Raw genomic sequence first — 24155 nt, forward strand, 5'->3', positions numbered from 1 at the left:
GACCATCGAAAATATGGATTGTTATAGTTTACTCTTCTATTGCTGTGTGTGTAAGGGGGAGGGGTAGCGGCAAAGTGAGGAATTGTAAAAATGGGTCGCCGAGCTTAAAAGGTTGAGAACCGCTGTTATAGAGAAACGTAAAAAAAGAAAAGATAATACTGAGAATCGATTCCTATGTTCAAATAATTACAAGACTTAACATTCATATTTTATTTGTCTAATGAAAATGAAGGGAAAGAAAAGGTGGAAGTGAGGCTCAAGCCAATTACATTGCAGATACTAGCGCTAAGCTCTGTGAACTTAGATATCCATCCAGATTCAGTTTATTACTATAGTTTTTGACTTGTGTCTTAAAAACCAAATTCAACTTTGTCTATCTTCATTCCATTTATGAAGAACGTGCTATCAAAAAGTAGGAATTGAAATAGTTAAAAAAAATATTTAAAAAAATTCAATAACCTTAGGGTTAATGAGCGATATTGACATATTACAATTATGGACTAATTAAGCAGCGCGCTACATTTCCACAAGTCCATATCTGGACACATCGTTGAGCATCATACATCATTTTTGGACATGACAGTGGCTCATTGACCACCACTTTATCATCCCAGACCCGTCAAGCGTCTGATCAATATCAGACACAGAACACCGAACAAACAAAAACCCAGTTAACTTCACAGTTTGTTGTTTGGCTTTCTGTTTGTATCTTGTCTTTCTCCTGAAACTCTCGATCTATCTAAAGGGCTTTGCATCGATTCGGTGCCGTAGATAGATCAACATGTCTTCTGAAGAAAAACAAAACGCTGGTGAGAAAAGAATGAATGAAATATAGAAAAGACAAAGAGTGCAGAAAATAAAAAGCGAAACGAAACATTCCGGACAAAATGTCAGCCATGTTTTTAATAATTGAGAGAAATAGTTTCGTTAAAACGTGTCGTGTTTCCGTTTCTTTGGGTTTCTTTAATTACCCGTGGCCTTCAAGAACAACGCAATGAACTATGTCTGTATTGATTGTAAACACTGCGCTCTGCTGAGAGTTGATTCTAGGAATATTTGTACAAAGTTTATATCATCTCAACCTGTCTGTCTGTCAGTGGCGAAACTAGACATGAATCAATTTTTTTAAATAACCAATTAGTCAAGTAATTATTGGTTATTAATTATTTTTGTTTGATATCAACAAGGGAAATTATCCTTCCGTATTCACAGATATGGCTAAATATATCGTGTTTTGTCCCCTTTGATAACTATACATGCTATTTCTCCCATACCTATTATCGGATGAATTAATTAAAGTTATTGGTAATTAATTATTTTTTTTATTTCGAAAGCACTCTGCAATTTCATCATATATTGAGATATATAGTTGTAAGTGTGAAGTTATTCCACATACATAAGCTTTGTTGTTGTTTTTTAAAGATTTTTTATATTTCGCTTTTTTTTTTTTTACTATAGCCCTAGGGCTAAATCATTAGGGCCCTTTTCATTAAGCGTGTTCAGGTTTTGCCGATAAATTTGTACGCTGAATAGAGGAATTGTAATAAAATGAATTTTAATTGCAATTTTTTTTTTTGCAAATGTATGAAAGCATTGAATATATTAACATTTATTTAGTTGTCTCATCTTTCATGTCGATTTTTTTAACAAATAAAAAAAATGGGTCGAACTAATTTGTACACACACACAAAGTGCATCTATTGAATATAGATAAAGGACCTCATTCACCAATCGTAAATAAACACATTTAGCCACCTCATAATATTGACAAAACAATGAAAAATACGTATCACGTGACAGCCATTGTGGATTACATAATTTGTATAGAAGATATAGAAAATCACGTGGCTAAATGTTGTTTGTTTACGATTGGTGAATGAGGTCCATTGTGCAACTGTTATGATTTGTACTGGCTTGGTCATGTTCGCCGGATGGAGGACAGTCGCAGATCAAAATGTATTCTTTACAGCAACTTGCGCCTGGCTCAAGAAAAAACTGGTCGCCCCCCCCCCCCCCTCCATGACGTGGATGTAATCAAACGGGACCTCACAACAGTGAATATTGATACTGACCATTGGGAAGACAAAGCCCTAGACCGCACTACGTGGAGAGAGACTGTGACCAAGATAGCTATGGACTGTTTAAAACATGGCCTCAGCTCTGAAAGAAAAGCACGCCATACAAAAAAATGACTGACTCCCCCACCATCTTAACCTGCGATATATATGGACTGGAGTGTCTCTCCAAAAAAGGGCTTCACAGTCACGTGAAACAGCGCTCTACGAGATGAACTATAGTCGTTAGGACTGAAGAAGTTAAACTGTAGTTGATAATTATACTCATGTTTTAATAAGTTCGATACCGCCTCGTCTAATTATTGGAAAATCTCACGACAAGAATAGTAAAAAAATATTCTATTTATAGAAATCATGTGATGATTGTTCTATTTATAGAAATCATGTGATGATGAGTATCGCTTGCTTCTTTTGGAGCGTTAATTGCTTTTCAATGGAGTGGGTGGCAACGGTTATAGATCTAGGTGTGGAGCAGGAAGTAATTGGGTAGACTCTGATCATAAGACCATTACTAGATCTAGGTGTGGAGCAGGAAGTAATTGGGTAGACTCTGATCATAAGACCATTACTAGATCTAGGTGTGGAGCAGGAAGTAATTGGGTAGACTCTGATCATAAGACCATTACTAGATCTAGGTGTGGAGCAGGAAGTAATTGGGTAGACTCTGATCATAAGACCATTACTAGATCTAGGTGTGGAGCAGGAAGTAATTGGGTAGACTCTGATCATAAGACCATTACTAGATCTAGGTGTGGAGCAGGAAGTAATTGGGTAGACTCTGATCATAAGACCATTACTAGATCTAGGTGTGGAGCAGGAAGTAATTGGGTAGACTCTGATCATAAGACCATTACTAGATCTAGGTGTGGAGCAGGAAGTAATTGGGTAGACTCTGATCATAAGACCATTACTAGATCTAGGTGTGGAGCAGGAAGTAATTGGGTAGACTCTGATCATAAGACCATTACTAGATCTAGGTGTGGAGCAGGAAGTAATTGGGTAGACTCTGATCATAAGACCATTACTAGATCTAGGTGTGGAGCAGGAAGTAATTGGGTAGACTCTGATCATAAGACCATTACTAGATCTAGGTGTGGAGCAGGAAGTAATTGGGTAGACTCTGATCATAAGACCATTACTAGATCTAGGTGTGGAGCAGGAAGTAATTGGGTAGACTCTGATCATAAGACCATTACTAGATCTAGGTGTGGAGCAGGAAGTAATTGGGTAGACTCTGATCATAAGACCATTACTAGATCTAGGTGTGGAGCAGGAAGTAATTGGGTAGACTCTGATCATAAGACCATTACTAGATCTAGGTGTGGAGCAGGAAGTAATTGGGTAGACTCTGATCATAAGACCATTACTAGATCTAGGTGTGGAGCAGGAAGTAATTGGGTAGACTCTGATCATAAGACCATTACTAGATCTAGGTGTGGAGCAGGAAGTAATTGGGTAGACTCTGATCATAAGACCATTACTAGATCTAGGTGTGGAGCAGGAAGTAATTGGGTAGACTCTGATCATAAGACCATTACTAGATCTAGGTGTGGAGCAGGAAGTAATTGGGTAGACTCTGATCATAAGACCATTACTAGATCTAGGTGTGGAGCAGGAAGTAATTGGGTAGACTCTGATCATAAGACCATTACTAGATCTAGGTGTGGAGCAGGAAGTAATTGGGTAGACTCTGATCATAAGACCATTACTAGATCTAGGTGTGGAGCAGGAAGTAATTGGGTAGACTCTGATCATAAGACCATTACTAGATCTAGGTGTGGAGCAGGAAGTAATTGGGTAGACTCTGATCATAAGACCATTACTAGATCTAGGTGTGGAGCAGGAAGTAATTGGGTAGACTCTGATCATAAGACCATTACTAGATCTAGGTGTGGAGCAGGAAGTAATTGGGTAGACTCTGATCATAAGACCATTACTAGATCTAGGTGTGGAGCAGGAAGTAATTGGGTAGACTCTGATCATAAGACCATTACTAGATCTAGGTGTGGAGCAGGAAGTAATTGGGTAGACTCTGATCATAAGACCATTACTAGATCTAGGTGTTTATATCAGCGCGGTGTAGCATTTTGATTGGTTGTGGTGTTAACACGGTGATGACCGTCTGAGAATGTTGGTGTATTTTTTTTTTTTTTTATCTATTGAGAAAGAAGGTTCAATTGGTTCAATGATAAATCGGAGTTATTTAGGGAGGGATTCAGAAATAGAAACAAACAGAAACTGTACATTATATATAGTAAAGTAAAGTTTCCCTTTCAGACCTTGTGGTCTATAGAGCAGATGTTGTAAACAGTAAAGGTCATCTGATTCTGTGGCCTACGGTTAACGAGGGTGTCATGTGGCCAGCAAAACGACCAACCGCCTTTACTTTTCCCCAACTAAAGTCAGGTACCCATTAGAGTTGGGTGGACTCAGAGGATCCCGAAATAAAAATCCCAGTCTTCACCAGGATTCGAACCCGGGACCCTCGGTTCAGAAGCCAAGCGCTCAGCCACCGCGCCTCCGTACATTATATATACCTAGGCCTATTTTTTTATGTCATTTGTTAGAGTACGATGTAAAAGAAAGACGATAATCTAGATACCAAAATATAGTTGTGTATAGTGTATTATCATGTGTATGATGTATTGTGTAAGACAGAAAGTGAAGACGAGACAGTTGAAGACAGTGATACTAGACCAGTGTTTCTCAAACTCTTGCCTTAACGGAATACTTCACAAATTCTGACTATGTAAAGGAACGCTTGGCTTATTATTTTTTTCGAAAGATTAATTCACGTGGTGGCCTACTAGTTAATCATTCCAGTAGTTTGTGGAACACCTATTCGGGCCTCGCAAAACACTAGGGTTCCGCGGAACACGGTTTGGGAGACATTGCACTAGAGGATTATTTGTATGTATATATATGGCTCCTTTTGTCTCGAAAGGCAATGGATGCGCCCAAGTGAGTCACTGGTTTTGGCTTAATCTTGAGACGGGGCAGAATCTGGTGTGGCTAATCAAGCCAATTCTAGAACGGCAGACTTTGCCACAATTCGTACATGTGTATGCCTCTGATTTAGGGCTAGAAGACAGGGCAGCTTTCTTTTTTTCCCTCTTGATTAAAGCCGCTTCAATTCTTTTGTTCTCAGCAAGGGTTGTCCCAGCACGCACAGTCTGTCTCCATGCACTCCGGTCTTTGGCTATGTTTTCCCACATACTTTCACTGATGCCTGAGGCTCTCATGTCTCGCTTGCAGACATCTCTATATGTTAGTCTTGGGCGGCCCTTGGGTCTGACTCCTTCCACAAGCTCAGCATATAAGATATCTTTCGGGATTCTACCATCTGGCATTCGGGTGACATGTCCGAGCCAGCGTAATCTTCTTTGTGTCAGGAGAGCATACATGCTGTTAATATTGGCCAATCTCAAAACTTCCTGATTGGAGACATGGTCCCTCCAAGAGATGCCCATTATGCGTCTCAGGCAGCGCAAGTGGAAACTATTCAATCTGTGCTCTTGGTACATGTATGTTGACCAGCTTTCACTGCCATAAAGGAGAGTGCTCACAACACAGGCGTTGTAGACTAGGATTTTGGTCGCTGTGGTCAATTTACCATTTTCCCAGACGCGCTTGGAGAGTTTTGCCAATGCTGTGGTAGCTTTTCCTATCCTTTTTGTCAGCTCGATGTCTAAGTCTAGGTTACTGACAATTGTTGAACCCAAGTAGGTAAATTCCTGCACCACTGAAAGGGTGTGGTTCCAAATTTGTATTATAGGTATTTCTGCGACGTCTTGTGCCAGGATTTCGGTCTTGGAGAGACTTATAGTAAGGCTAAACTCTTGACAAGCAGCTGCTAAGGCGTTCACTAGCTTCTGTAGACCTCCTTGTGAGTGAGATACGAGTGCCGCGTCATCAGCAAACAGCAGCTCCCTTATCAAGATACGACGCCTTTTCGTTTTGGCTTTAAGACGTGCCAGGTTAAAGAGCCTTCCATCGGATCTGCTATGGATGTATATTCCGTCTTCCAGGGATTTAAAAGCACTGGATAGTACGACTGAGAAGAAGATGCCAAATAGTGTAGGGGCCAGTACACATCCTTGTTTTACACCGCTCTTAATGGAGAATGGCCTGGAGGAAGAACTTTCAAACTGAACGGTACCCTGCATATTTTCGTGAAAAGCTGACACTAGTTTTCTTAACTTATTTGGGCAGCCGATTTTCTCTAGTACAGCAAACAGACCGCTTCTGCTAACAAGGTCAAAGGCCTTGGTCAAATCAATAAAAGCTATGAAGAGGGGCTGCTTTTGTTCTCTGCTCTTCTCCTGTAGCTGCCGCAGAGAGAAAATCATATCTGTTGTAGATCTACCTGCCCTAAAGCCACACTGCGACTCTGGATAAACACGATCTGCCAGGATCTGTAATCGCTTTAGTAATACTCTAGCAAAAGCCTTTCCGACTATGCTAAGCAGTGAGATGCCTCTGTAATTGTTACAATCAGAGCGGTCGCCTTTATTTTTATAAATTGTAACAATGTTGGAGTCTTTCAATTCTTGGGGGACCATTCCTTGTTCCCAGCACAAGCTTAGCAGTTCATGGAGTGGTTTGATTAGGGCATGTTTTCCAGCCTGAATTACTTCAGCAGGAATGCCATCTCCTCCGGGTGTTTTCCCATGTGCAAGCATGTCAATGGCAATGCTCAGCTCCTTTACTGAGGGCGTTTCGTCTAATTCCGTCAAAACTGGAAGTGATGGGAAGTTGGAAACAGCATTTGGTGAGATGGCGTTTTCAATCTGGTAGAGTTCTGCATAGTGTTCTACCCATCGTTCCATTTGCAGCGCACGATCGCTGATGATTGAGCCATCTTTTGACTTGAGCGAGCACACTTGCTGGTGTGAGGTCCAAAGGCTTTTCTCATGCCCTCATATAGTCCTCTTATGTTACCACAGTCGGCACAAGATTGAATATCTTCGCATAGCTCCTGCCAGTATTTGTTAGCACATTGTCTCGCTACTCTTTGGGCATTGTTACGTGCAGCTCTGAGCCTTTTTAAGTTGCTTGGGGTGGGATCCTTCTTGTAGAACAAGAAGAGGATTATTTGTAGACAAGTTAGAAATCCAGATTTGCAGCTTCCATCAAAGTGACATTTCAGCCCTGTCACAAATGAAGTTTTGTTAGATTTAGATCCAGGACATAGTTCAAGAATTAACTTGGTTATTCTAAAAGTTCACTCACGTGTTGCTGTGGAGTCCCATTGATACCGAAACATAACATGATAGTATCGAGAAAAACATAAGAAAAGTACTTTTTTTTAAAGCAAAGCTTATATTAAGTGTAATTGTATCAATTAGATTGGATCAGTCATGTAATTAAATTTGTAATAGATCTAGCCTAACAATAATAAATCCGAGCGATTGGAAATATGTTGACCAATTGTTGTTGTTGTTGTTGTTTTTTGTTTAGCCCAATTTCATGCTTTTAGCTTTCTCAGTGCTCTATGCTCCTATCACTTTTCTGGACCTGTTGGGAAAAAGGGGTGGGCGCAAGAAGGGGGTATCTCTGTGACAGTGACAGAATTTTAAACTAGTTTTATATTTAAAAAATTTCTACGACTTGAAATTCGAACCCGGAGGTCATTGCTATCTGTTGTTAGTTTCAACATTTTAGGTGAGACCACCTAATTTTTTACACAAAGCACTAGCTCAAATTCTACTGCCACATCTGTCAAGTACAATTTCTATCTCTTGTTCGATAACAAACAAAATGATTAATTACCAATAATAAATTAACCAATAAGTTAATTTTTTTTTTTAATTAATTCTTGTTTTGTCAGGTACAAGAAATAATTGTGCAAAAATGTCAACTTGATTCGAGAGTGGGTGTGGGAGAAATTACGTATACAAAACTTGTACTAGACAGACAGCTAAACAAACAGACAAACAAACAGCGTGAGTTAATATACGCTTTGTAATGAGATAATATAAATGAAATAGAAATCAGTGGCTGAAAAGTTTCTAAATGTACAATGAACGGTGTATTGTCTTTAGAGTTATTTCTATTTCTGTATAAAATCTTCTTTTAGATCTATGCTCACGTCCCAGAGATGCTCCTGAAAGGGAGACTTTACTAAAACTTTGTGCTGCGCTCGGAGCTCAGAGACCTTCACCTGATATCTAATTTATGGAGAAAGACTCTACTATATACAACATTAGAAAATACAATTCATAGAAATGAATACATTGCTCGGGTCACCTCAATCCGCTAGGGGAAAAAAATGGCTTATTTGAGTTCGTCTCCGATGAACATGGATTACACATAGATACGCGTATAGGACGTAGGTCTAATTATCTTCTTTCAATAAACGTCTGTAATGCATAAGACAAGAAGATAGTAATTCAAATAGACATGCATATATTAAAAATATACGTGTCACTATAAGCTAGCTTAGACCTTAGAACTTTCGCTCAAAAAAAAGAAAAAGTGATTAAAAAAGAGCAACTCAATTTCCTGCGATTTCGTCACATGAAAGCGTGCCTGCATGTTTTAATTTCCAGAACCAATTCGTCAGCACAAACATGTCGCCTGCTCCCCCCCCCCCCGCCCCTTGTCTATGTAGGCAACACTCAAGGCTATAACATGGTTGAATAAATTGTGTCTCTCTACAAGACATCGTCAATCTAGACACTCTTCGCTCACAAGCAGAAGTCCCCCCGCGCGCAGGAATACAAACATTTATTTTCCAGAACCTCACAACCGCTTGAACAAAAAAAAATTAAAAACAAAAACAAAAAATATAGGACCTTGCAGAAAATGAATTATAAATCGATAAATTGAAGATGGCAAATGAATTGTTATTAACCAAGGCGGAAACAAATATTAATGTGACGTCTGCTTAGATAAATGAAGCAAGGGAGAAAATCGAACACCCGTGTGCAGACGATTAAAGAAAAATTTAAAAAAAAACATAATCACAATGCAGCATAATACAGTGAAGGTTGTTTTTTTTTTTAAATTATTTTTCACTGTGTTTTTTTTTTTTTTGTTTTTACAACGCTTATATTATGTCATTTCGTCTGTCTGTCTGGTAAAAATTGTGTATACATATTTCCCATTCTCGGATCAGGGGAAAGAAGTAACGTGTATAAGATTCTACTCTGACATAGTTAGTGGGCTATATCTAGGCAACAGTAGTGAATAGTAAAAAGTAACTGGTAGTAGACGTTTGAATGGGGGAAAGTCCTTTACATCTTAATGTTTTTGTTTGTTTGTTTTTTAATTACTGAATACAGTCAGTCATATTTTTGTCGCAAATGTTAAATTTTTTAGGTAGAATAATATTTTTTATTTCTTCCTACCACTTTATTTTTTTTAAACTGAATTCTTAGATAAAACAAAAAAAAACTGACCAGGACAGGATTGTGAGTAAAAGACTTGAACATCTCTTCAGTATTTAAATTTACTTACTTATTGTACCAGCTTCAATAACATTTGATTCTATGAGTGTATTTAGTACTAGGTGTTTTTCGTGAACTGCAAATAAACACTACATCTATAGAACAAGTAAAGGCATATAAATATCTAGGCGTTATCATCAACAACAAGCTTTCATGGGAAGACCACCTTGGAACTCTGACAAAGAAAACAGCCCAGCGACTCTTTTTTCTATACAAACTCAACAGTTTTAAATTAAACAAGAAGATCCTTGAGACATTTTACGGCGCAACTGTACAAAATCTGATAACATACGGAATAAGTTGTTGGCAAGGCAACGCCTCATCTAAACTGTTGCAACGTCTAGAAAACATCATTAAAAAAGCATCAAAAATTACACTCACAACATTACCACATTTAAAAGAACTTTTTGAACAAACGTGCCTAGGAAAAATCGAAAAAATCTTGGAAGACAACGGCCACCCGCTCCATCAGGTCGTCGCGAAGTGGGCGACTGCTGTCAATCAAAACAAGAACGGAGCGGTACAAAAACTCGTTCGTACCTCACTCGGTCAGACTCTATCACCGCCACTCATTGATCAGGGAACATGAAATGCACCAAGATACCTGTGTGTAGTCGCTGAATGAACTCTTCATGTTGTCTGTTGTATTTATGTGTATGTTTCTGTTGTGTTGTCTTTATATGAGAAAGGAGTCCTTTTAATCACAACAAATTTCCGTAAGAATCAATAAAGCAGTCTTAGTCTTAGTCTTAGTCTTAGTTTTTTTTTCTTTGTCATTCCATCGAGAGAGAAAATTAGTTTCTATTATCAGCGACAGTTACAAACACTTAAAGCATCTATCTATCTATCTATCTATCTATCTATCTATCTATCTATCTATCTATCTATCTATCTATCTATCTATCTATCTATCTATCTATCTATCTATCTATCTATCTATCTGTCTGTCTGTCTGTCTGTCTGTCTATTTATTTATTTATTTATTAATCTATCTATCAATTTATCCCTCATTTAATTTCATATTTTCTTTTTTTATGTGTTTTTCCATGATAACCTTTATAATAATACCTCTATTCAAGTTACTTCTTCATGTAGGGTGGGCGGTCGCTGATCTGAAAAATGACTTTAACGATTTTCATAGAAATTTAACAGTTGATATATATCGCTTAGACAAGAATTACTAGCTCGTTGGCCACATAGGGAAAATATAATTTTTCAAAGTAAAAATAGATAAATATAAATTTGGATAGAACCTCATAGAGGTTAAATCTAGGTCTAAATCTAACCTCGGTCTTGAAATGGCTTTCGCGTTCTTGAAAGGACTATCGCGATCTGGAATTTCCGAATGTAAGGCTTTTTGATTCAATAGGTTAATAAATTAATGTCCAGAAAACTTGTGCGCATTGTGTTCTAAGTCTAGATCTAAATGCTTATCATTGGAACATTAAAAGGTGTTCTAGAACTATCATGGGCGTAGCCAGGGGGGGGGGTTTTGGGGTTCAAACCCCCCCCCCCGAAATGAAATCCCCCCCGAAGGGGGGGAGTCGGAATTTAGTGACTGATTTTTTGCTTTGATTTTGTTTATTTTAGGTAAGATTTTAATACTAAACCATCACCTGCCCCAGCACAACCAAAGGGGTTTTGAGTTTAAAACCCCCTACCAGGGGGTTCGAGTTTAAAACCCCCTATCAGGGGGGTTCGAGTTTAATAATCCCTACCAGGGGGGTTCGAGTTAAAAAAAACCTACTAGGGGTTTTGAGTTTAAAACCCCCTACCAGGGGTTTTTGCAGTTAACTCCCCCTCTTCTATTAAACAAAACAAAAAAAAAATGCAAACGAAAATCCCCTAATTCCAAGTTACACAGTTAAGGAAGATTTTGATTTAAAAACCCCGTCTAAAATTTTGTTATGAGTGTAATCAAAGGAGTTTTGAGTTTAAACTACCCTCCAGTGGAGTTTGAAGCTAAAAAGTACCTCTTCAATATAAATAAAAGAAAATTACTCACTCTAAAATCTATGAGCGTAGTCAAAGGGGTTTTGAGTTTAAACCCCCCACCAGGGGGGTTTGAGGATACATTTAAAAACATCTTCAGTGTAAGAAAAAAAGCAAATTACGCACTCAAAATGCTATGAGCGTTGCCGAAAGGGGTTTTGAGTTTAAAGCCCCATTAAGAGGGGTTGGGTGCTAAAAATACATCTTCAATATAAAAAAAAAGCAAATTACACACTAAAATTATTTGAGCGTAGCCAAGCCAATCGGGGGTTTTGAGTTTAAACCCTTCTTCTACAGATGACTTTTTTTTAAAGTTTAAAACCCCTCCAGATGGTTTTGAGTTTAAGCTCCCCCTACAGAGCATTTTGAGGTGGAAAACCCCCAACAGAAGAATTTTGACGTTAAAACTTCTCTTTTCGATATAAAATCTAATGCAAACTACAGTCACTTAATTCCAAGAGCGTATTCAAGAGAGGTTACACATTTTTACCAGTGGCAGGGCTCCATTTATAAACTGCAGTGAATAGTCATCTACCGAAATCGAAAAACACTAAATGTGTCTCAACAAAGATGGCTAAGACAGATTTTAGGAGTCAGTTATAGAGATCGGGTCTAAATCAAGGAAATCCTTTGCCGAACTAGGAGTCGACCCCTTAGTAAGATTGTGAGAGAACGACGCATAAGGTTTGCGGGACATGTTCTCCGACAAAATGAATTACGCATAAAAAGAGTTGCAATGATATCCTAGTACAACTTGACGCCACTCATTCATGGAGGTCCTCATGGTAGGTGGGAATAGGCTTCAGACATTACCAGTGACAGATTTTTATGGAAACAGCTTGACGTCAAATGCTCCGAACGGCGTGGGAGAGTCTAAATCAGTAAGAATAGCACATTAGGTTTTTGAAATAAAACTTTTTTAATAGCAGGAAAATGCAGTGTAGATACCTCAGAATATGCATTTTGTTGGCTTTCAATACCAGAAATAGTGCTTGGCGGCGGGGCGTACCCCGCGCTGGGGGAGATTCTAGCGCTCCCCCAGACCCCCTTGCTAGTAATGGCGGGGAGTCTACAATTTTATGAAAACAGGTTGATGGCAAATGCGCCGAACGACGAGGGAGGGTCTAAGTCAGTAAGAATAACACATTAGGTTTTTGAAATAGAACTTTTTAATAGCAGGCAAATGCACTGTAGATACCTCAGAATATGCATTTTGTTGGTTTTCAATATCAGAAATAGTGCTTGGCGGCGGGGCTTCGCCCCGCGCTGGGGGAGCTCCTAGCGCTCCCCCAGACCCCTTTGCTAGTAATGGCGGGGAATCTACAATTTTTCCACTAACTCATGGAAGAACCTATTCTAGGGCACAATAAACGTCTTCCGAAAGAATGAAGGGTCAGAATGTAATAAAGATTTTGTACGCACACACACACACACACACATAAATACATATAATTTTTTTTCGGGGGGGTGGTCGGGGGGGTAAAAAAAAAATCACCCCCCCAAACCCCCCCCCCCCGAAAAAAAATCCTGGCTACGCCCATGAGAACTATGCATTCTTGACCAGGACTATTTCTCGAGGAGTAGGGTGAAGTGGGCAGGGGTAAAAAAGTATATTAAATTCTAACATTCATTAACTTCAAAGAGAAAAACAATCAATCGCTCAATAAAATGCATAAAGAAGGTATCGTCTTTTTAAAAAAAAGTATTTTTAATGTTTTTCTGGTTAATATAAGTCTCTCTCTCTCTCTGTCTCTCTCTCTCTCTCTCTCTCTGTCTCCTTCCGCTCTCCCTCCCTACTAACTTGAGTACTTCCTGGTGTCTCTTTGTCTCATTCTCTTGTCAATACTGTCAATATTTGTCAATATTTGCCCTACCTCGGAACAAAAACGAAAGTGTATTGGACATCAAGGTTTGCCCACGACTGAATTCTTCCAATGACAATACTATGCACCCAATAGGGAACAAAATGGCGGGAAAGGGAAGGGAAATAATCCATTGCTTTTCATTCTTATTTCCCTTCATGTCCTTTCAAAAAGTGATGGCACGCATAATTAATGAACTGTTGACAATTAGATCTATGTATAATGCGGATGTTTTTTCTTCTACTCTATTGACAGAGGCGTTATAAGGATGCAGACGTGGAGGTGGGTAAGGAAATAGTGCCGCCGCTGAAAGGATTACGTCACACCATGTGGACGGGCTACAGGCCTAGTGTAAGTCGTATATCTGGAGTTTTGTTTTAGGTAGAATAATCGTCTGAAACGTGGGTTGTTGTTTTAGGTAGAATAATCGTCTGAAACGTGGGTTGTTGTTTTAGGTAGAATAATCGTCTGAAACGTGGGTTGTTGTTTTAGGTAGAATAATCGTCTGAAAGTGGGTTGTTGTTTTAGGTAGAATAATCGTCTGAAAGTGGGATTTTTTTTTTCGTAAAGATTTTTCTTTTTCTAATCACTTAGTCGGATCGATTCTTAGAAGTTGCTCTTTCAGACCATGCGGTCCATCGGGCAGACGATGAAACGTTTTTTCTGATTCTATTGTCGATGGTTAACGAGGACGTCATGTGACAATCACAACTACCAGCCGTCTCTACCTCCACCAATTTATGTTGTGTACTCTTTTAATATTGGGTTGAGGTTAGATTTTTCTAGGTGTCGGGAGGAGTTTCGATTTAAGATTTCTGTCATTGTTCAATCTTTAACTGCAAATTATTATAGTTATATTATTGTAAATTAGTATTATAAATTATTAATGTAAATTAGTATTATAAATTATTAATGTAAATTAGTATTATAAATTATTAATGTAAATTATTATTATAAATTATTAATGATTGGGTGACATTTTGGGTCAGTAGCAGGAACGAGAAATATCAATATATATATAAGAAGTTATAAAGAAAATCTCAATGCTTGTTTGAGAGCTTTCAAATTAGACTCAAGCCTCCTGGAACCCGGGGTCCTGGATACCAAACTTCGTTGAAGACTGGGATTTTCAATTTTAAGGGCGCCCCTAAGTCCACCCAGCTCTAATGGATACCTGACTTTAGTTGGGGGGAAAATAAAGGCTGTTGGTCGTTGTGTTGGCCACATGACAAAATGATCCTTAACCGTTGGCCAGCGAAAAAGATGACCTTAACATCATCTGCCCTAGAGATCGCATGGTCTGAAGGGGGAACTCCTTGGAGACTAGAGCAGACAAGCTTTGATGGTAAATGTATAACTATGACAAGCCTTGATGGTAAATGTATAACTATGACAAGCCTTGATGGTAAATGTATAACTATGTCAAGCCTTGCTGGTAAATGAATAACTATGACAAGCCTTGATGGTAAATGTATAACTATGTCAAGCCTTGCTGGTAAATGAATAACTATGTCAAGCCTTGCTGGTAAATGAATAACTATGATTTGAATACATTTTCTTTTCTCGGCACTTTGTTCTTTTTAAGAACTGTAATGAAGGATTTGGGATAAGGGATGTAAGATGTAAGAAGAGGGATAATGCTGGTCAATATTTTTGAAGCGCCTGAAGGCCAAAATATGTTTTACGCTGGACTGCCTAAAATGGGGAAAAAATGTAATAAGTAGATACAAAATATTAATATTTTATAGTAGGAGATCTTAAAAAAGAACAAGGAGAGAGGGAGGGAGAGAGAGGGAGGGAGAGAGAGGGAGGGAGAGAGGGAGGGATATAGAGAGGGGGAGGGAGAGAGGGGGAGGGAGAGGGAGAGAGGGAGAGAGAGAGGGGGATAGAGAGAGCGAGAGAGAGAGGGAGGGAGAGAGCGAGAGGGGTAGGGAGAGGGAGAGAGAGAGGAGAAAGAGAGAGGGAGAGGGGGGAGAGAAGGAGGGAGGGAGAGGGAGGGAGAGGGAGACAGAGGGGGATAGAGAGAGAGGGAGGGAGAGAGAGGGAGGGAGAGAGGGAGGGATATAGAGAGGGGGAGGGAGAGAGGGGGAGGGAGAGGGAGAGAGGGAGAGAGAGAGGGGGATAGAGAGAGCGAGAGAGAGAGCGAGAGAGAGAGGGAGGGAGAGAGCGAGAGGGGTAGGGAGAGGGAGAGAGAGAGGAGAAAGAGAGAGGGAGAGGGGGGAGAGAAGGAGGGAGGGAGAGGGAGGGAGAGGGAGACAGAGGGGGATAGAGAGAGAGGGAGGGAGAGAGAGAGAAAGAGAGAGAGAGAGGGAGAGAGATAAAAAGACAAAAGAATGAAATGAGAGGAGCAGGAAAAAAAGAAAATAGAAGCGAGACAGAGATGAAGATAGAAGAGATTGATGAAAGAAAAAGAAAGAAAGGGAAGAAAAAAAAAAGTTTAAAAAAAAAAACGGGGCCGAGGATGTTAACATGATTTACTGGTTTTTTGTTTGTTTTTTGTTTTTTTAAACTCTGGCGGAAATATTTTTGTTAAACTGCATAATTTATGTTTACAATGTCTAAAACAAACATAGCAAGTACTTCTTTGTACACCCCCAGGGCGGGACACGGTGGAATGAAAAGGCCAACCTGTGATGCCCGGTCAGATCCGGAGTGTGGGTCAATATTTGCCCGTAACACTGTTCTAACCGCCCTTCGACGCCTCTTCTCACAGAGGCTCCATATCTTTATTTTTGCTAACGCGGCTCGTCAAACAGAGAAAAAGAGATTGGACAACACTCAACTAAGTTATAATAAATAATAAGTATACCTCAAGACCCTCAAGAAGATTTTCGTTGCCTGTCAGAGGGCGGTACTGCTGCAGACCTGCCACATCAGAACATTTCTCAGTGGACACTGTTAAAGGGACTACATTGAAATTTGTTTCTCTCTAACGAAGCTCGATCATGGCAGTGCCAGAGAATGAATATTAGTTCGATTTTACCATAATAATAATAATAATAATAATAATAAATAATAATTCACTTTATATTACGTTGTTAACAAACATAGACTACGCCCAACGCGCTATGATAACATAACAGACCTAAACCCGAGATCTAAAATGACAAACTAATCTACAAAAAGTTTTGAACAGAAGCACTTTTGGATCATGAGATCAACGGGAAGCGAGTTCCGAACCTTTAGTCCATGCACTTAAAAAGGCCACAAAGCGTAAATGTTTAGGAAAAAACGTGACACAACTAGAGGTTTTGATAGCACAACTAGAGGTTTTGATGGCACAACTAGACGTTTTGATGGCACAACTAGAGGTTTTGATGGCACAACTAGAGGTTTTGATGGCACAACTAGAGGTTTTGATGGCACAACTAGAGGTTTTGATGGCACAACTAGACATTTTGATGGTACAACTAGACGCTTTGATGGCACAACTAGAGGCTTTGATGGCACAACTAGACGTTTTGATGGCACAACTTGAGGTTTTGATGGCACAACTAGATAGTTTGTACTTAATATCTTCTGAAATTCGTACAAAAAAAAATTACCTGCATTATTTGCCAGATGACCCATGGGTGGGCCAATCGGGAACGCATCTGAGTTTGTGTGAAAACACAAACTCTCTAACTCTCTTTGTAATCTTTTTTATTTAGCTGCGCATCTGACAGTCTGACTTGATACTATAGGAAAAGATCTAAACGAACTGAAGGCTGTCTAGTCAGATATAACGTATCGATCTCCTGCCTTCTTTTTTTTTCTTTCTACAAACTGAATGTTAGAATCTAGACAGACGAACATACAAATCTCTATATCTACGTCTACACCTTCTAATAGTGTCTGGGGAACAAGTCAAGGATAAGATATTCGATTAAATATGTATGTAGTTTCTTGCGTTGTATATATTTATGTTCAATGTTTGGTTCTTACAGGGGCGGACAACATAAGAATACAAGTTTGAGATTTGTTTGGAACTCGCTAATTTGCATAGCTTCTGTGTAAGCCTGGCTTGTAGCATTAAAGCGAAAGTTTTTAATAGTAATGAGATGAGTGGCTGAGTGGCAGAAACCTCTAGGCACCTCACAAAGGGCTTAAGCTCGGTACTCGACTCTAGATGAGTTATTTGTGTTGAGCGCCTAAAGGCAGCACGGGCACTGTAGAATATTCGCGTTACACAAATAACAAACTAGTGTTTAAGATGGAAGACCATAGACATAAATAAATATAGACTGGCCGATTAAAGAGTGTTATGAAACTGTGGGAGGACCTAAGTAAGTATCTTCTACTCGCCCTGTACTGCAGCCTGCATAAGATACTTGATCATTGAAAATGCCACATAGACTGAGTCCTAGTTTTACGAGATTGTATTGTAATCCTAAATCAAGATGGCGTAATGTCAACAAAAAGTCTAAAAGGATATTAGACTTCTTGTCTAGAGAGTGAGGCTTGACCATAGACATAAATATAGACTGGCCGATTAAAGAGTTTTATGAAACGAAAATTTGTGACTTGCAATTTTGTGTACTTTATTATACAGCATTTATGAGCAGTATAAAAGTTAAGTATTCCTATCTATTTCAGCCACACACCTATATATATTGTAAATAAGGAGGCAGTGTAGTTTTGTTTAATCTCTAAGAATGAAGATCATGCAATTTTTCATAATTCGGAAATCCGAATACAATAGATATACATGTTTTCAAGTTACATGAAGTTACTTCCTTCGGCTAGTCTATATTTATTTATGTCTGTCTGGAAGACATATTAGGAACTGCATTTATTACGTAAACACAAGCGGTGTTGCACTGACGCGCTAGTGTGCAAATGTATATATAATACCAATATGTTACAGACACCTTCTACCAGATGTCCTCTATCCCCAAATGTCTGAAAGATATTATTATTTATTAGTTAGCTATAGAACAAGGGGTGGCCAAGTGGTAAAGCGCTTGGCTTCTGAATCGGGGATCCCGGGTTCTAATCCTGGTGAAGACTTGGATTTTTTATTTCGGAATCTTTAAGTGCATGCGATCTATTCTTAGATAAGATTTTTTTTTCTTTTCACGTCTTCTATTTTTCTTTAGCTAGTTCTTATTTACTTTTAAATCCTATCGATTGACACTCGAATAACAAATGTTATAATTATAATTTGTATGTTATGTGTAGATCGCCGCCCCCGTAACGCAGCAGAGACTGGTTTAGGCTTTTTATAGTGTGAGCGTTAAGACATGTCTCGTCTGTCTTACCTTACATATCTCATTAGGAAATGAAAAAAAAAACAGCTAATGAGAAACACTTTCTGTAAGCAGCTTATCGTCTGCAATCTCTTGTGTCTACATCACGTGACAAGTTCGTAAAATGATTTCCTCAAATGTCAAATGATTTTAAGTTTGACCTACTTCTCTCGGTACACGTTCTGCTAGTGAATGTTTTAACTCTTTCATTCCTAACTGACGATACCAACGTTGATTCCACCAGAATGTGGTAAATAATTACGTAGAGAAAGAGTTAACTCAGAATTGTTTACACAATGTCACACGAGGACGAGTTACATGGAGTTGATTGACGTTTCAAACGTATCTTTAGGAATGTAGACCGTTACGTCCTGTTCCAAATCCTCTTCTAAGAGGCAGAAGATGTCAAAAGGCAGAAGATGTCAAAAGGCAGAAGATGTCAAAAGGCAGGACTCAAGCTCGGGGACCATCGCTACGACATGTCGAGTGCATACCACCTTTCCTTACTCTGTTGGGGCACCACACAAGATCTGTCAACAGTCTTTCTTCATTCCTCTCTGTCCTTTCACTCTTGCCTTGGATGGAATTTCTTTCACTGACAAGCCTGTCTATTATTTGATGTTGTCTTCCCATCGCTTTCTCTGTCTTCCTCTTCATCTTCTTCCTGGTACTGTTCCCTAAAGGAAGGTCTTTGCGAGCCCTGAGGACCTTGAAATGTAGCCATAGTTTACGGTTTACCTTTTATAGCTTCCAACGATTGAATTTATATTTGTATTTATTTTAATTCGGAGTAATTGTCTTCAAATAAAATATCTTCAAATTTAAACTACACATCTCATATAACTTTACACTGTAAGTCCGTTGAACAGACCAAATTCTTTTAGTTCGTTAGTTTACGTTTATTGTCTTCTTATTTTTTATTTGCCTGACACTATTCCCTATTCCTGATACAAGATAGGTGCACGCTTAATTAAGTCCAAAATATGTCCACACTAGAAAACCCCACAGTTTGAGACTATCAGTTGTTCTATTAACTCTTTCTCTCCTAATTGACGATTCCATCGTTGATTTGACCTCATTAAATTTAATTAATATTGTATTTTATAAACTTTGCTTTGTTTATATATATATATATATGTATATATATATATATATATATATATATATATATATATATATATATATATATATATATATATATATATATATATATAAACATGCATTTCCCTTTAACTCTTTACCAAATAAAACATTTTCTGATAACAAACGAAAGCGTTATCGAAGCTTAATTATAACATCATAGTAAAATACTTAATGAGCAAAATGAATAATTCCTTCGGAACGTGGAAAATAGTTACGGAGAGATAGGGTTAATAATAACAACAGCACTAGCAGGACCAATCTCGCAGACAAAATGTTCACCCCGTACACATCTATTTTGTTTGGAGAGTAATAAGATATGCTAATTTGTACTCTATATCTTCGGAAATTCAAACGGGAAAAAAATTGTCTGAGTTTCAAAAGTTTAGGATTAGGTCGAAGAGAGTATGTCTCTTAATCGTCTGATACTTAAAAAATGTCCAGGTTTGTGTCTAGGCATTACATGTTCTTATAAAGTGTTTTTATGTTCTCTCCAGTGTGCTGCCAGTGGCCAGCCCTGCAGTCCAGAAACCCAGTGCTGCTATGCTGGAGACACTTGCTTGACCCACACGGACAGCAACTATGTGGTTAGCACATTTTGTAAGGACATCCGAAACCAACAATACCTGGGACCAAGGCTTCCTAAAGGTAAGATGAATGTAGTGGAATATGGATAACTAAATGAGATGACGACTACAGTAGGGAGGTTGGTGATTGATATTGGAAGATTGGTGACTGAAGTGGGGAAAATGGCGATTGAAAAGGAAAGATTGGTGATTGAAGCGGGAAGATTGGTGATTGAAGTGGGGAAAATGGCGATTGAAGTGGAAAGATTGATGATTGAGGCGGTAATATTGGTGATTGAAGTGGGAAGATTGGTGATTGGAGTAGAAAGATTGTTGATTGAATTGGGAAGATTGATGATTGAAGTGGGAAAATTGCTGATTGAAGTAGGAAGATTGGTTATTGTGCTGTATAGTGCTTACTAAATAATAAAAATTACTTTTGTTTTTTAAATTTTGAGTCTACACTGCTGAAAAAGAGTCCCAAAATTTATTAATTGGTTTAATAAATACTTCGCTTTTCAATGCTTCCATATTCTATACACCGAATAAATCAAAATGATTACTATTTATAGATTCGCCTCCATTTATACAAATCTCCTATTTATAATTCTAGCACCTAATGAATGCTCCCTAACACTAGACACCACAGCAGACGTGAACAATTAGAATAACAAATGGATCGTTTCCATAGATTGCGTATTTGACTGTCTCCACTCTGGTCAGCTTATCGTGTCGAGAAATTTTTAAATCATATTACATTAAAAGTATTTGTGGAAAATCTTTTTATTACAAACCTTTTATCAGCTCGCTTTGTCTGTCTGTCTGGTACAAATCTTGTACACGTTATTTCTCTCATTTCCCATTCTCTGATCAAGATGAAACTTTGCACAATTATTCATCGCTAATGACAAGACATGAAACAATTAATTGATTAGTGGTCATTTATTAATTCATCTTTTTCATATCGAAAATGGGGAGATAAAGCTTGCAGTATTGAAAGATATGGCAGTAATTGGGCGGCTCTTTCCCTTTTATAAGCATTTTTTAAAAGTATTTTTTTTTATATTTTGCTTGTTTATATTGGATTTGTATGTCCCCTGTAGTGCCGGTGTTTTTAAAGGGTGGAAAAAAAAGGACTCTGGACTACTGCAATAAAAGTGTTGTCGGCTTTGTGCCCGTAGGGACTCCCCAAGTAAAAACACGAAGGGGGTCTTAAGATGGTCAAGGCCATTGAAACATCAGGATCCACTGCAAATTATTTTTAAAACACTACATTAAGCATTAAATCAATCACTATATATTGGTCTAAATAAAGCGCTACATAAATCACTAGATAAATTGCTATGGTCACTAATTAAAAGTCTTAATGAAGAACTACAGAAATTTAAAAAATACACTTTATAAATCACTACAAATAGCACTAAATTAAATAAAGGACAAAATAAATGATAATCCACTAAATAAAGCATTAAATAATGAGCTATAATGAACTTTAAAAAACACATGTCAAATATTGTACTTCTATTTCTCAGAGGCGCCATGCCAGGATAGCGGCCAGTGTATAGACGGATGCTGCCGAGAGTACAGGGGCGCCCGTGTCAGTAAAGTGACAGTGTGCGGCACTCCATCTGACAGTCATATGCCACAGTACACCTGTGTGTCATCTTCACCTTTTTAAACATCGAGTAAACTCAAAGACCAAGAAAATAAAACTCAAAGCACTTTCTGGGCTAATCATTCTACCAAAAGTATCTCTTCTCTTTATAGTTTCCAATACAAAATTAAAAACATAATTTGGAAGTAGTAGATACATTTTTTAAAAAAGAATTTTAAAAATATTATTCCTAAAAGTAAAGAAATATTTGCGTGTAAAAAAATGTATACTTTTGGTTCTGTTTGATGAAATATAAGCAGAAGTGAGTTTCATGCTGACTCTTTTAGTTCAATTTTAACAATTTGAGAATATTTTCTGTGTGTATTTCGTTTCGGTGGAGCAGACTATTATAATAAACATTTTTGTTTCATTCCTTATCATTGATTCCATATTTTTTATGTGTACTTGTGTTTTTAACTATCTGTTGGTTACGGTTAGTTTTTAAAAAACTGGTTTTATTAATGTGTTGAACTTAGATTGTTTATGGGTTGGACACATGCTGTAACAATCTTTAAATATGGGGTCTAAAATGGCGGGTAATGAATATAAATTTGTAATTGTCCAGAGAGTTGAGTCATAGAATCTGGAAAATCTAAGCCAACGAACTCTCCCTTCCACAGGCCTGTCTGAACAATTGCTCTGTCTGTGAAGGTGCCAGGCCAACGTCTGTGTATCACATCCCTATTTACAGTGGCTCCAAACACAAGACGCTAGGGACTATAAGCGAGGCCGAAAGTCGAGCATACCGGTGACTTCCACCATTTTCCTTCAATGCACCACATGGCGCTCCTTTGAGGTACGGCGTGTGGATCGTAATAGGATCGTTGAGCTCAATGTCAATCCACGACAAGTTCCATGAACGAAGTTCTTAGGCACCTCAACGAGAGTCTTGTATTGCATCTCTATTGGCCTAGTCGTCTTTTCAGACTCAGGTGATTCGTTTGCACTCGGGCGCCACATTGCGTCTGGGTAGTGTAGCGCGGGGGGCATCCAAGCGGGTTGAGAGTATCGTAATCTCTTAAGAATTTTTTGCGCGCGGCACCAGGATAACTAACAGAGGACTCACACGTTTGACAGCATTTATATGGAAAATGCCTTTGACACTTTAAGCATCATAAAACGTCATTGTCCTTTTCGGAGGCCTACAGATGACTACAGTAGAAAAAAACGAGGTCTACGGAAACTACGGAACATAGAGCAGTTAAATGTTCCTGATTTAATGCCAAATATAACCAACTATTTAAGTTGACTAAAGCATAAAGACGACATGGGATGTATCATAAGTATGACCTGGGATCTTAAGCTCGGGGCAAGAGGTGGATGAGGATGTCAATAACAAATCGGACGCCCCATTGGCCACCTCAAAAAACTGCATCTGGGCCTAGAGGGTTGTACATATATCAAAGACGTTTTGGCTCCATGAACTCAGTCGTGGCTGTGATGCGTCCAATTAAAACGGAAGAGCATTAGGCACCGCTGATGTAAATGAAACAAAAGAAAGACTCTAGATATAGAAGGTAACATAGACAATATATAGACAGGGTACTCTATATAGGCCTCGTTTTTCAAACTGGGCTTCCCCCCAACCAAACCGGTTGCGCGACGTCCTGCTGGGGGCAAGGGGGCAATGTATTTTTCAAGGGCCAAAATTGTTGTATCTACTACATACATTAAAATTTTTATTTAAGTAAAAAAGGCATTTTTGCAAATGTTTTAAAGAATTAAATTTATTAAATAAGGAGAGTTCAGGGAGCTTAGCGTTTTCGGAAATGTGTCTGAAACAAGATCTACTCAATAGTTTTTGTCGGTTTTCATTGTTTAAAGGTAGACTGTTCAATAGTTCTCCGCTAACGCGATTCTACTAGACTTGATTGTGTCAAAATATTCTTATGTATCCCGTCCGTCGTGCATCGTTCTGTTGACCACGTGATTTTAAAAATGTCCAGGACAAGATGTCTTACTTAACATTGTTATGATCTTACGTGATCAAACCCGTTACAGAAGTAAGAGGCTACGCGTGTCTTCTATTTCACCAGCGAACTTCTTACAATGAGAAAAAACTAGTTGTAGACTCCAGGAGAATACATTACTAAAACTTAGAAGGCAGGAAAACGCTTAGCGCCAGGAATCGGCCAGTTACATCGCTGAGAGACTTTTAACAACCCCCTCCCAGTCCTCCATGTAGGC

The 24155-nt window shown here is 38.5% G+C and overlaps 1 protein-coding gene across 2 annotated transcripts in view; it reads left to right on the top strand.

Moving 5' to 3' along the window:
• LOC106067481 (uncharacterized) overlaps nt 1-22345 on the top strand; it is an 84336-nt gene extending 61991 nt beyond the window's left edge. The window contains exons 3-5 of one of the 2 annotated variants that reach the window (XM_056004556.1): nt 13636-13731; nt 20246-20396; nt 21847-22345. In XM_056004556.1, coding sequence (XP_055860531.1) covers nt 13636-13731; nt 20246-20396; nt 21847-21992 — 393 coding nt within the window. In that variant the 3' untranslated portion in view covers nt 21993-22345. The remainder of the gene's footprint in view (nt 1-13635; nt 13732-20245; nt 20397-21846) is intronic. The other variant, XM_056004557.1, reaches the window with a different exon arrangement.
• Nucleotides 22346-24155: the final 1810 nt, after the last annotated feature.

Source organism: Biomphalaria glabrata, chromosome 11 (assembly GCF_947242115.1).
Source record: "Biomphalaria glabrata chromosome 11, xgBioGlab47.1, whole genome shotgun sequence".
Lineage (NCBI taxonomy): Eukaryota > Metazoa > Mollusca > Gastropoda > Planorbidae > Biomphalaria > Biomphalaria glabrata.